The sequence below is a fragment of the Dermacentor variabilis genome, chromosome 4 (genome assembly GCF_050947875.1).
Source record: "Dermacentor variabilis isolate Ectoservices chromosome 4, ASM5094787v1, whole genome shotgun sequence".
Classification (NCBI taxonomy): domain Eukaryota; kingdom Metazoa; phylum Arthropoda; class Arachnida; order Ixodida; family Ixodidae; genus Dermacentor; species Dermacentor variabilis.
Window position 1 is genome coordinate 165,419,547 of NC_134571.1, and position 14,201 is coordinate 165,433,747.

Genomic DNA, 14,201 nt, shown 5'->3' on the forward strand with positions numbered 1-14,201 from the left:
ATGCCAGGGTAGGCAAGAAGCAGGCTGGAGACAAGTCAGTGGGGGAATATGACATAGGCTCTAGGAATAGCAGAGGAGAATTATTAGTAGAGTTTGCAGAACAGAATAATATGCGGATAATGAACACCTTTTTCCGCAAGCGGGTTAGTCGAAAGTGGACGTGGAGGAGCCCGAATGGTGAGACTAGAAATGAAATCGACTTCATACTCTGCGCGAACCCTGGCATCATACAAGATGTAGACGTGCTCGGCAAGGTACGCTGCAGTGACCATAGAATGGTAAGAACTCGAATTAGCCTAGACTTGAGGAGGGAACGGAAGAAATTGGTACACAAGAAGCCAATCAATGAGTTAGCGGTAAGAGGGAAACTAGAGGAATTCCGGATCAAGCTACAGAACAGGTACTCGGCTTTAACTCAGGAAGAGGACCTTAGTGTTGCAGCAATGAACGACAATCTCATGGGCATCATTAAGGAGTGCGCAATAGAAGTCGGTGGTAACGCCGTTATACAGGAAACCAGTAAGCTATCGCAGGAGACGAAAGATCTGATCAAGAAATGCCAATGTATGAAAGCCTCTAACCCTACAGCTAGAATAGAACTGGCAGAACTTTCTAAGTTAATCAACAAGCGTAAGACAGCGGACATCAGAAACTATAATATGGATAGAATTGAACAGGCTCTCAGGAACGGAGGAAGCCTAAAAACAGTGAAGAAGAAACTAGGAATAGGCAAGAATCAGACGTGTGCGTTAAGAGACAAAGCCGGAAATATCGTTACTAATATGGATGAGATAGTTCAAGTGGCTGAGGTGTTCTATAGAGATTCATACAGTACCAGTGGTACCCACGACGATAGTGGAAGAGAGAATAGCCTAGAGGAATTCGAAATCCCACAGGTAACGCCAGAAGAAGTAAAGAAAGCCTTAGGAGCTATGCAAAGGGGGAAGGCAGCTGGGGAGGATCAGGTAACAGCAGATTTGTTGAAGGATGGTGGTCAGATTGTTCTAGAGAAACTGGCCACCCTGTATACGCAATGCCTCATAACCTCGAGCGTACCGGAATCTTGGAAGAACGCTAACATAATCCTAATCCATAAGAAAGGGGACGCCAAAGACTTGAAAAATTATAGACCGATCAGCTTACTGTCCGTTGCCTACAAAGTATTTACTAAGGTAATCGCAAATAGAATCAGGAACACCTTAGACTTCTGTCAACCAAAGGACCAGGCAGGATTCCATAAAGGCTACTCAACAATAGACCATATTCACACTGTCAATCAAGTGATAGAGAAATGTGCAGAATATAACCAACCCTTATATATAGCTTTCATTGATTACGAGAAAGCGTTTGATTCAGTCGAAACCTCAGCAGTCATGGAGGCATTACGGAATCAGGGTGTAGATGAGCCATATGTAAAAATACTGGAAGATATCTATAGCGGCTCCACAGCCACCGTAGTCCTCCACAAAGAAAGTAACAAAATCCCAATAAAGAAAGGCGTCAGACAGGGAGATACGATATCTCCAATGCTATTCACAGCATGTTTACAGGAGGTATTCAGAGGCCTGGAGTGGGAAGAATTGGGGATAAAAGTTGATGGAGAATACCTTAGCAACTTGCGATTCGCTGATGATATTGCCTTGCTTAGTAACTCAGGAGACCAATTGCAATGCATGCTCACTGACCTGGAGAGGCAAAGCAGAAGGGTGGGTCTGAAAATTAATTTGCAGAAAACTAAAGTATTGTTTAACAGTCTCGGAAGAGAACAGCAGTTTATGATAGGTAGCGAAGCACTGGAAGTGGTAAGGGAATACATCTACTTAGGGCAGGTAGTGACCACGGATCCGGATCATGAGACTGAAATAACCAGAAGAATAAGAATGGGCTGGAGTGCGTTTGGCAGGCATTCTCAAATCATGAACAGCAGGTTACCACTATCCCTCAAAAGGAAAGTATATAACAGCTGTGTGTTACCAGTACTCACATATGGGGCAGAAACCTGGAGGCTTACGAAAAGGGTTCTGCTGAAATTGAGGACGACGCAACGAGCTATGGAAAGAAGAATGATGGGTGTAACGTTAAGGGATAAGAAAAGAGCAGATTGGGTGAGGCAACAAACGCGGGTAAACGACATCTTAGTTGAAATCAAGAAAAAGAAATGGGCATGGGCAGGACATGTCATGAGGAGGGAAGATAACCGATGGTCATTAAGGGTTACGGACTGGATTCCAAGGGAAGGGAAGCGTAGCAGGGGGCGGCAGAAAGTTAGGTGGGCGGATGAAATTAAGACGTTTGCAGGGACAACATGGCCACAATTAGTACATGACCGGGGTAGTTGGAGAAGTATGGGAGAGGCCTTTGCCCTGCAGTGGGCGTAACTAGGCTGATGATGATGATGATGATGATACTGTATATCTTAATTTCTACGTACCTAAGTTATGCAATGCAATGAGAGTCCTGTGCACATGCAGCATCATGTTTACTTGAACTTTATTTGTAAGCATAAAATTTGTGATAAGTTTTCCGATAGTCTATTTGATATTGAATTCCATATTTAGTATCGGTATTTGCACACTCCTAAATTCAAGACCCTTTGTTAATTATTCTTTTTGACAATATAGACTACTGCAGCAATAGCTATGCAGAAGAAAGAGTGTAAAATGCACCATTAAAGCTATATGAAATGCAGAAAAGTAGAAATAGATTATGAAAGACGGGTCATTCAGTTAAATCAGAAAATTTTCAGTTTCACCCAAAGGCTGAAGCATTTATAGCGATAGGGAAGTACTATACAACTACACAAAGCAAGGCTCGTAGTTTTTATTGGCCATATAAATTGCAGTAAACATTCGCTTAAATTAACAAGCATGGTGTCACGCATGCATGGGTAAACATGAACAGATCTCACTCGATGACCACAAAGACTCGCTGCCACAATGCTGACGGGATGAAGAGCGGCGGTAGCAGCAGCGAGCGAATTTCGCTTCGTACTGCCTCTCACTTCAAAGCTAAGTAGGCTCACAAGAACAGCACACATGAAGCCATCAGCCATCTCGGCTCACACATGCTTTGTAGCCATTGCAGATTACCTCCTAGATGGAGTGCACTTGGCCCCAGCAGGCACATGCATGCGCAGCAGTGGTTGGACTAAAAGAGAGAGAAAGCTAGCCCCCCCCACCTTCCTCCTCCCCCCCACCCCCGACCTTATCGCACTTCATGCGGAACCTCACGCCGCCGACGACCGTGGAAGTCTGCTTGGAGTGTCCTTATAATTGCTATTGCAGTAAAAATGAGAAGGCAAACAAGCATTGTGCATGCATACCCTTTTCCCTCCCAGGACGTGGTGTGGGCCCTCGGCTCCCCAAACAAGGTGTTCTACAAGGAGGAGGACAAGATGAAGATCCATGCCCAGGACTCCCACAGGCTGCTGGCCGCCAGGGCCTCTGACTACTTCTACAACTACTTCACCCTCGGCATGGTGGGTGGGCCAAGTGTATGTGTGTGTGTGTGTATCTATGCGTGTTTCTTTTTGTTTTCAAGTTCTGTGCAGAAGCTGTTCTTGGTAGCGATTATTTCTTCCACGTTTGGCTTGCTCACACGCAATGTGGCACAGTGATCTCTTGTTTCGTTGAAGTGCTCAGATTCGAGCAAACATAAACTGCCTAAGTATTAACTGCTAGAGATATAGAAATACACTGGGATTGGCATGAATGTTTCAAGCTGCTCGTAAGAACGCTATTGGAATCCAGCCTTTCCCATTGTGCTTACAAATGAACAAATTTATTAATACTTCTCTGCTTAAAAGCAAACTGCTTGTTTCATAAAGTTGATATTTTGGCATGTTAGTGCAGTTAAACTACGTACTTAGTAGGCATCATTAACCACGCAGGACAAATGATGCCCAGTGGGATCCCATGTTGTGCAGAGCTATTCCTTAATCGTTCTTGACATTCTGTGTCATTTAATTAGGCATGCCTGTCGAAGCATTTTCCCAGCAAACTCCAAACTAATGGGACACACTGTCCCGATGCACTGAAAGTGGGAACTGCAGGAGGAGCATCCCTATTTCTTCAATTACGATAACTGATGCATTCTCAACGGGCAAGCTCAGCCTTCATCATTCCTTGATCCCACTTCTATGTGACCTCAACGCCATTGACTTTGTCATTGTCAGATTGGGTCAGGACTTGTAGGTGCCGAGGTAATGTGGTGATTCTATTCCAATACTACAGTTGAACCTCGTTCGTACATTTTGAAAAAAAAAAAATAAGGGTTAAGAATAATGTATTAGCTGGGATAACGTACGATCCGAAGTCACTAAAAAATTTGGTAGACTCAACCGTAGTTGACATCTATGGCAAATGAATTCTGCAGACTTCCACAAGGTTTCTTTTACAAAGGAAACCCCCATGAGTTTCTCAGAATGAAATCTTCATTGATCGAGAAAAATTTGACGCATACCGAGATGATGGCGCCGGCATTTTCACGTGACACGGGCGGCAAGTGCTGCAGGGAAGCTGCTGCGATGAGAGGCTGCTGTTCTCGGTCGCGTGTGCCTCGCACTTTTTTTTGTTTACACAGGATCTAGTGACCAGAAAATGTATCATAGGATTGCAGCTTGCCGATGTAGTGAACGTTGGGGCCAAAAGATAGTGTTTTCCTGTAACGTTTCAACCGGCAAAAAAGGACGTGTAGCCGTATTGAGTCAGTTGTTGTGCTCTCAATCACAAGCGTTGGCGCTGGGAAGTCATATGAAACAGGATCATTTCTTTTTCTGCTTTATCACTCACCTGAGAGATGCTCGGCCTACTGCCTACATTATCATTAGGATCGACTGGTGATAACAAGTGGGTGGTAAAAAAATACGAGAATTGAGTAAAAGGACTCATTGCATCATACCATTTACTCACCAAGGACTCGGTAACATTCTCCCAGTCCTTTGAGGTTCGGATCAAGCAGGCATACAACTGCTGCAGCTGTCTAGTGGCTGAGGCCTTTTACATCTCGTTGTCTCCCCCTGTGTGCAGGACGTGCTGTTTGATGCCCAGCGGCACGTGGTGAAAAAGATAGTCTTGCAGAGCAACTACCCAGGCCACTTCAACTTTCAGCAATACTATCGATGCCCATTTCGGCTGAGGTTGCGCCTCCCTCCTACACCCGAGCAGCGCCGGGCCACCCTGGTTGATGTGGCTGACGAGGACGAGGGACACGCGGTCACTGCCTTCACCAAGGTGAGGGAGGAGCCTGAACGTTGTGCACTCGTCATCTCCTCTTTATGCTACCATTTTGTCACGCATCAGCAGTCGTCCTCTATCTTGTGTGTTCATTCCCTTGAGTACTCGGGCTTTGTTTTTCATGTGGGTATATTTTTGGAAAGATGCGTTTGTTACGGTGTGGTGTCACTTATGGTGTGTGCATTTTGCACCACCAGCAGCTTACATTGCACCCACACCACATAGTATGTGCATATAAGGAGCGGTCAATTGAACTTTGAATTGTAGTTGTGCAGCTTCACCGACTGATGTAGCGAGGACTGTGTGGTATGGGTGAACTGCTGAAATATGCAAAGCTTGAAAGCGCACTGTGAAATGTTGCGCTATTGTTCGCACAGTACCTTCACACCTTGACTGGTCATCACTAAAGACCGGCCAATACCGGTCATCTTTACTGATTTCTAGAGTGAAAAAAATCACTTAATAGAAGTGACTGGTGGGCTACCTGGTACTACATAACTTGAGTTATAGCAGGAAGGGCACAAAGGACGAAGGATGCGACTGTCCTGTGCCATCCTGTGTGACCTTCTGTGCTATACCTCAAGTTAAGAATAATTTAATTTGTTTGTTAAAAGATGTTCCTAGTACAGGTAAAAATAAACGTAAGGCCAGTTTTGGCTGTTGAACACAAAGCAATGCTCTAACCTCTATTTATAGTTTGTTGTTACAATACGTAATTGTTGTCGTTGATGATCGTTCGGGAAGGCACTGCCGTTTGATGTATATACTGTTGTTTACTCTTCAAGTTGCAGTTATACAAATAAAAGCACTTCCTTTAAAACATATTAACATCTCGTCAGAGCGGCCATCACAAGGTGCTTGCGCGCCAACTCCTCCGAGTCATTCTGCCTCCGTCCGCTCTCCCAGCTTCCCACAGCCCCGCCTCCCCGCCGAGATGTCCCCCCATGGCAAGCCCAACCAAAGTTGTGAATTTGAGGAGAGTCTCGGGGTATGGGGAGGCTGTTGGTGGAAGGAAGCACCATTCCGTTCTTACGGCAGAGCAACTGGAGTGTCTCAATCCGCGATACAAACTGAATGAGCGAGCTCATTCTGTGGTTCACAAATCTCGAGGGGGTATAATTGCTGAACTGGACGCCTCACAAGATTGCCCTGCAGCATCCTGACAACACATGAGCGGACATTCCCGTCTTGCCCAGGGAAATAAAGCAAATGACCCCGTGTTTCCATAGAAGGTGGGGAATTTTTTCCTGCACCAAGACTGCATCCCTGATTTTCGGCCCCCCATTTCTAGTTTGTTTAGACGCATAGGCAGAGCACAGCTGTCACAGATACTCATGTTGTCAGGCCTGCCAGAATGCGTGAAGCATCTGCTTTCGCTTCTTCCAAAACATTCGAAGAGAACACGTTCGAACCCAGCACTCGCGTTTCAGTTCCTTGCAGGGCCGTGAGACATCTGCCAATAACGAAGCTGACCGGTGTGAACAGGGCGCCGGCGTTTGGGTCGTCTGGTACGTGGGTCAGGGGTCTGGAATTTATGACTGCTTCCACCTCGGCCAGTACTGTCGACAGCTCAACAAAATCAAGACACTGGCAGCTGACCACCTTCTTCAGAGCAGCTTTTACGCTGCGTACTAGCTGCCCGTAGAAACCTCCCCACCACGATGCATGCTCTACGATAAATTTCCACTCTATGCTGGCATTGGCAAAATAACTCAGTGCCTCACGGTGCCGCAGGATTTTCCAAAAAAGAGCAAGCTGCCTTGAAGCGTGCTTAAACGGGAGTGCGTTGTCTCAGTAGATGCTTTTACGCAGCCTCCTACGTGACACAAAACGACAGAAGCCCTGCAAGAAGCTCTGAGTAGTCATGTCGTTTACGAGTTCGAGATGCGCTGCCCTAGTCACCGCTGCACGTAAAATGTGCAATGTATGATTTCACTTTGCACTTTTTTTTCCTTCACAAAAAGGGGGCCAGTGAAGTCAATACCGACCGCCTCAAAAGGGTCCGCCTTGGTGGTCCTGTCAGGTGGGAGCAGTCCTGTCGCAGCTTCAATACTCGTGGCACTGAAACGCTTACACACCACACACAGCCGTACAACACTTTTCATCAACAGGTGTCCACGCACAATCCAGTAGTTCTTGCGCAATTGCATGAGTGTATGTCTGGAGCCGGCGTTGAGAAGTCGGTGAGCCCGCTGCACAAGTAGCATGGTGTACCAATGTTGCTTGAGTAGTACAACAGAGTGTCATTCGTCGTGTGTCATAGTCGGTGAACAGAAACGCCCTCATATGCAAAGCAGGCTGTTGTTGTCAGTCCAAGGCATGAAATCCTTAAGTGTGGAGTTTCCTGGTAGCTTGTTTCCATTTGCGGTGCGTTGGAGCTCCAGAGAGAAGGATGAGCCTTGCGCTTTCTTTAGCCAAAGGACATGGGCGTGACTGATCTCTGCTGTAGTTAACGGACCAGACCTTCAGGCATCTCCGCGGAGGTTGTTTACGAATCGCAGAACCCCTGCAGTAACCCAACCCAGCTTGGAAGCAGTATTAAATCTGGCAAGGTTGAGCAGTTCACCTTTGTCGTCCACAGTAATGTGCAGGACCTCTATCTCCCTTTTCTGTTCTAGTTGTTCCGTTGTGACGTCCCCATGTTGCTGCTCGATGGGCCATTTTTCTTCTGCCTGCGTCATCCACACTGGCCCGTTCCAGCACAACTGGCTCGATTTCATATAGCTTGCGCCCCCCCCCCCCCCTTCCCCCGAGTTATGAGGTCTGCTGGGTTCATTTTTCCAAAGCAGTGTCGCCATGCCACAGTGCCGGTGTTTTGTGACGCGGTTTCGGACAGATTCCTTCCATCTTGATGCATTTCCTTGGATTCAGCTTGGTGCAATCATAGAATCAGTCCACAGGTAGAAATTATCTATTTCCAAATCAAGATTCGACTGCACAAATTTGTAGAGTCGGGATGCTAGCAACGCTGCCATCAGCTCCAGTCTAGCAAGTGTGATTGTTTTCAGTGGCACTACACGACATTTAGCCAGGACAAGCGTCGAGCGGTGTGCGCAAATTTCAGTCTCTGTGCATAGATAAACTGCAGCGCTGTAAGCTTTGGTGCTCATGTCGGCAAAAATATGTAGCGTTCTACGCACCGATTTTCCCTTGGCGCCAGCGTCATACGTTCTAGGGACCTTGATTTCACGAAGACAAGTGAGCTCTTCACACCATTTGATCCAGACGTTTTGGGGGGGGTCTCGCAGCGGCTGGTCCCACAACAGATTTTCTTTCCCTATTTCTTGGAAAAGGGCCTTGGCTCTCATCGTATATGGGGAAAGGAGTCCCAGAGGGCCATACAGATGCACAGTCGTCTGTAGAACAAAATGTTTTGTGTTCTCATGCACCGTAGCGTAGTCGATTAGAGTGTTGGAAAAGATCATTAAAGAATCTACTCTCGGGTTCCACGTCAGACCAAGCACCTTCAGCAGTTTGGCACTTGACCTTATGAACCCCCATCAGAGTTTTCATGAGCAAACAGCTCCCTCATCTTCGCACTATTCGACCCCCATTTATGAAGGCACATCAACGCTGCTTCACAGATGCGATTGGCCTCTTCATGGATTTTCATCTCCTCTTTGTCGTTAGCGGTGCCACAAAGCAAGTCGTTTACATAGATGCACTGCTGCAAAATGGCCGTTGTTACTGGATAGCTTTGTCTCAACACTCAAAAATGATGTTGAAGCGTCGCTACCAGAAAAAGAGGGCTTGATGTGGTTTGCGAATGGGACTCTTGCCATCCTGAAGACTGCGAGCTCAGGAACTGGCCTGCCACTTTCAGGTTTTTCCATGAACCACAGAAACCTCAGTGCATGTTGTTTCTCGTGCCAAACGCCAATCTGAAGAAATGCCTTCTCCATATCGGCAACGAGTGCCACTTTGCGACGTCGAAAATTAAGTTGCACACGGATGAGGTCAGGATTTAGGCTATGCCCGCTGTCCAGATTTTCGTTAAGGGGCTTGACACTTGCGCCATGCGATGACGTGTCAAAAACGATGCGCAGCTTGGTCGTTTTACTGCTCTCGCAGAGTAATAGCTGAGGAGGCATGTAATAAATGTGCTAGCAGTCATTATGGGTACTGTCTAGTGCCCTTTCGGCTGCACCTTCAGACAATATTCGCCTCATTTTGTTGTCATGCTTGTGCAGTAGGCTCAATGCTATCAATAGGTGCTTGGTCAGTTAGTGGAACTGCTTCTCCGCAACAATGTGGTTGTCTGCAAGTTGGACTTGCTTTTCCACGGCAGTCTGACCTCATAGCAACCGTTCACACTTTTGATGCTGTCGGAAAATTCCTTGACTGCACGCTCATCTGAGTTGGTTTCCAATGAGTGGGATACTCCAATAGTACTTTCAAGCTCCCAGAACGACTTCAAAATCAGGCACCTTCAGGCACCTGCTAAAGGCCTTTGCTTGAATTGCCCACCCAAACACTGTCTCGAATGCTGTCAAAGCACCGTTTAGCCTCTTTACTTTCCCCGAGAGGAAATTCCAAAAATGGTCCGATCCAACTAGCACCACGATAATGGGATTTTCACCCTGCGGAGAATCATTGCCTAGAGGTAGTGAAAGCTCGAGAAGTCTTGCCTTGATTTCTTCAGGACAAGGAATCACCTGCTCGCATATCAAAGGAGTTTCTAACACCTCGATCTTGTATACTCTATCGTTGTCCGCAGTGACGAGGCGCACTTCAACCCTGCGGGACGTGCATTTGCTGTACGTTCTGCCAAGAACTCTGACTGACAGTGCTTCAGTGCCGAGTAATTTGCATCCGAGCGTTCTGGAGCATGCTTCAGTTATGAATGTCCGTTGTCTACTGCTGTCAAAGAGTATCCTTCAAACTTTCCTTTTATTCATTCCCTTGGTCACTGCAGTGACGGTTGACATCAGGACTGTTCTAATCGGGGGATTTTCTCCAGTTTTCAAGGCATGAAAAGTGACCTGTTCTGCGTTCTTTTCAATAGTTACTTGTGCCTTTGTGGCACTGTTGAAAGGAGGATTGCACATCGTAGTTGCATGTCTCCGTTTACATTTCTTGCAAGTCTTTGAAAGACTTGCACACTCTGCAAGTCTTTGAAAGATGCCCACGCTTAGTACAGCGAAGGCAACATCCCTTTACTGTAAGAATGGCTTTCTTCTCTTTTTAAATCTAATTTGGCATCGCACTCCTGGCTTGTGTGGGCCTTTGAGTCACAGAATTTGCACTCCATGCCTGATGTGGCACCATGCAACGCAGCTGCAGACGACGTGCGGGCAATAGTACCTTGTTTCGGCATTTTTGTGTTATATTTGGGAGGTGGCTTACTGCTGGTATCGTCAGGCCAGTCCTCCAGAGTTCATTCTCGGCTCTCCAGTTCCAGCTCGAAAAACCAGAGTAGATGACGAAGTGCCATTCAGCGGCATGACTCTGACAAAGATGAAGTCGTTGACGAAGCGTCATCATCCTCAGCAGAGGTCTCGCACTGTTCCTGTTTTTTCTCTGCCCGCGACCGATTGTAGTTCAACACCAGCTCCCATGGGAGTGCGTGGAGTAGCACAGGGTAGAGCATCGCTTCGTAGGATTCCTATCCAACGCACAGGGCTTGCAGAACTCTGATGTGTACTTGAATGCAATTGAACATACGCTGGAGATCGCGCAGTTTTGTTGCAGAAGTGACTGGTGTTATGTCGATCAGGCATTGCATGTGGCCCTGTATCAAAGGGTAAGGGTCCCCGAAACTTTTCTGCAGGAGGTCGATGGCATTTGCATAGCACTCTGTAGTCCCACCTGCAGTCCGGTAATCAATGCAACAGCTTCTCCAGTGAGCAGAGATTTTAAGAGGTCGTTGAATCAGTCGACGTGACTCAGATCTGGATTCTTATGAATAGCGACCGCAAACTGCTCCAAGAAAGGTTGCCAGTTCCTTCTTCTTCTGTCAACTTTAGTAGCTCCAACTTCGAGAGTTTCGTTCTTTGAATTCGCGTGGCTGAAGCCTCCTGGATCATTGGTTTGTTTTGGCTGGCACTTTTCGTTTCCGTCTGTAGGGAGCACAACTTCATTCTATATTATAGTTTGCCCACATAAGCTGTGATTTTCTCACTACATTCCAAAATCGTTTCTAATTCACTTTCTGCATCCTCTTCTCTGAGATGAGGCTCTATCGCAGCGTCTACATCCTTTACCGTATTTACTCGCACAATGATCACACTTTTTTGTAAAAAAAAATTGACGCAAATGCAGGGGTGCGATCATTACGCAGGTTAAATTTCCTGCGAAAAGAAAAAAGAATTTGTTTTCATTCCGCGTTTGCTGCGTCAGGACAACAGGTCAACAAATAGGCGGCTGCCGCTGTATGTAGCGCGGGACACCAAAACAATAATGGCGGCTGGCGGAGCAAGCCGAATGCGCCAAACGCGATTTTTCTTCTTCTCGTGAGTACACTATGTGAATTGAAACACTTTTTTTTGTATCAGTAATGAATAATATCGTTAATATCGGCAAGTTTGCGGCACTAACGTAGCCATGTCCACTTTGAGGGGACAGAAACAGATGGGCGCACTTAGCTGCCAGTGACATAGAAACACTTGGCCGGCATGCTGTGGAAACTGCGGCATCTGTGTTCACTACTATCCTAATACAGCACGTTTCCGCTAAGGGTGGGTGAATATCTTAGCTGTGTTACAAGCATCAGCGTATGAATAGGGTACACTTCTAATGTATCAGTGTAAACGTTTCTACTGTTGTTGCCACTCGCGATTTGTTGCGTGCCCACGAGTGCAGACGAGAAGAATTGAAAGGCGCCTTTTTTTGTTGTTGTTGTTGACCACAACCATTATAAAGCCTACGCATAATAAAGGCAAGTTTGGTTGCAGCTTTTTTTTGTCATGGAAGTGCGGAAAGTGATGAAAGGAATGAAATTGGGGCATCTGCTTAAGAATATGTGGTGCATGCAGTCCGCCTGGTTTGTCTTGAAGAGTCATTCACGTAGCATTCGACAGATGGTAAGCGCGATCGTTACGTATTAGCTAGACTTGGCACACGACATACCGCTGCGGCAAGTTCGGGGTGCGATCATTACACAGGAAATTAAAAAAAATCGAATTTTGACGGCAAAATTCAGGGGTGCGATCATTACACAAGTGCGATCATTATGCGAGTAAATACGGTAGTCGCTGCTCTGAAATCTGTAGAAGTTTTATAAGAGCACTCGCCTCTTCCAGGCTGACAGCAGAAGTGGCGCCAGAAGTTTGTCCGCTTCTTTCACGAAATGCATCACTTGAGCTTGAGTGACTATACAATTTTTCTGTATATATCCATCCTCGTTCAGTGAATCGTTGTCGGGTCCGGTCAATGGTTCTCTATGGCCTTGTTTGATTCATTCCCAGGTTTCGGCACCAAATATTTTGTTGTTATAATACTTCATTGTTGTTGTCGTTGATGATTGTTCAGGAAGACACTGCCGGTTGATGTGTTTACTGTTGTTTATTCTTCAGTGTACAGTTGTGCAAATTTGAGCACTTCCTTGAAGATCTTAGGATCTCATCAGTGTGGCCGTTACAAGGTACCTGTGCACCAGCTCCTCCAAGTCATTCTGCCCCCGTCTGCTCTCCCAGCTTCCCACAGCCCCGCCTCCCTTGCCGAGACATCCCCCCACGGCAAGCCCAACCAAAGTCGTAAATTTGAGGAGAGTCTTGGGGTACGGGGAGGCTGTCGGCAGAGGGAAGCGCCGTTCTACTCTTACGGCAGAGCATCTGGAGTATCTCATTTCACTATACAAACAATAGAACCATACAAACACAACAAATAAGACCAGTGAGACAAATGTCTCAACAGTGAACATGGTTATAACATATTAGAAGGTACACGCACTAAATATAATATGGTTCTCTCTGAAATAAGCATAAAGCATTTATATGCTTATCACAAGTATTGGATGTAACGAAAGTACAGTTAAAGCTCGATATAACGAAGTAGGTCAAATCAGCAATTTGCTTCGTTATATCAAAATTTTGTTTTATAGGAATTCGACCTTTTATGCAAATAAGTACAGTCACCAATGCATTTTTCTTACACGGAAAGGGCCCGCAGAATTTCCCGAATTATCGGGCAATTGAAAAAAGCAAGTTTGAATGAGAAAACAATTGATTTTGATGAATTTGGGAGTCGGTGACGAATGGTACTGTTTCATGCCACGTCGACAATATATTCACATAGGCGGTATGAATTAAGTGAAGCCAGCCATGCTTTTGCTTGCACTCCACCCTGATAGCCTCGCCCGCACTGGGACGACGCTATCGTGAAAAATGCTTGCAGCAGGGAGCGAAGGCTTCCTCTGCCTCTCGCGTAATGGGTCACCGAAACTTGAGGTTACGCAAATACTAAACGCATGAGAAGACAGTTACATGGTGCCACGCCCTCTTGATATGCCTACTCTTTGCACACGCAGCAGATTACCTCTAAAGCAGAGTGTGTGGCTGTGTATGCGCTCAGCTAGACGTACAGCCATGTGCACCCACGGCCGAGACGCGCGGCAGAAATTGGGATGGGCACCAACTTACCCTGCCCCTCACGCCCCATGCCCTACACCCTGCCCCTCACGCACGCTTCATCGTGTTACTGTGAGCTTGCTCTCCTCCCCCACCTTCCCATTGCTTGCGCAGGGAGGCAGCACTCGTGCATAGAACCACCATCTTTCTTTCTCACCCTTGCACACTTTCACTCAACCTAAAGCAGAAAGTGTGTGGTGCGATAGGATCTTATCACACTTGGACTTTCTATGGAACATGATGCGGCTTCACTTCGGTGGTCTCTCTTGTTGCGCGCATGCCATTTGAGAGGTGCGTTTGCAAGCAGCTGCTTTTAATCCAATCGTTTGACCGTCTGCATCCGCAGAAGTTTCCATTTATTGTCTTGGCATTCCTTTGCTGCGGAAGCAAAATTTTGTTA

The 14,201-nt window shown here is 46.5% G+C and overlaps 1 protein-coding gene across 4 annotated transcripts in view; it reads left to right on the forward strand.

The window, feature by feature from the left end:
* LOC142579917 (phagosome assembly factor 1) overlaps window positions 1–14,201 on the forward strand; it is an 80,689-nt gene that overhangs the window by 44,779 nt on the left and 21,709 nt on the right. For all 4 annotated transcript variants that reach the window (XM_075690589.1, XM_075690591.1, XM_075690587.1 and 1 more), the window contains 2 exons: window positions 3,338–3,478; window positions 5,028–5,231. In XM_075690589.1, coding sequence (XP_075546704.1) covers window positions 3,338–3,478; window positions 5,028–5,231 — 345 coding nt within the window. The remainder of the gene's footprint in view (window positions 1–3,337; window positions 3,479–5,027; window positions 5,232–14,201) is intronic.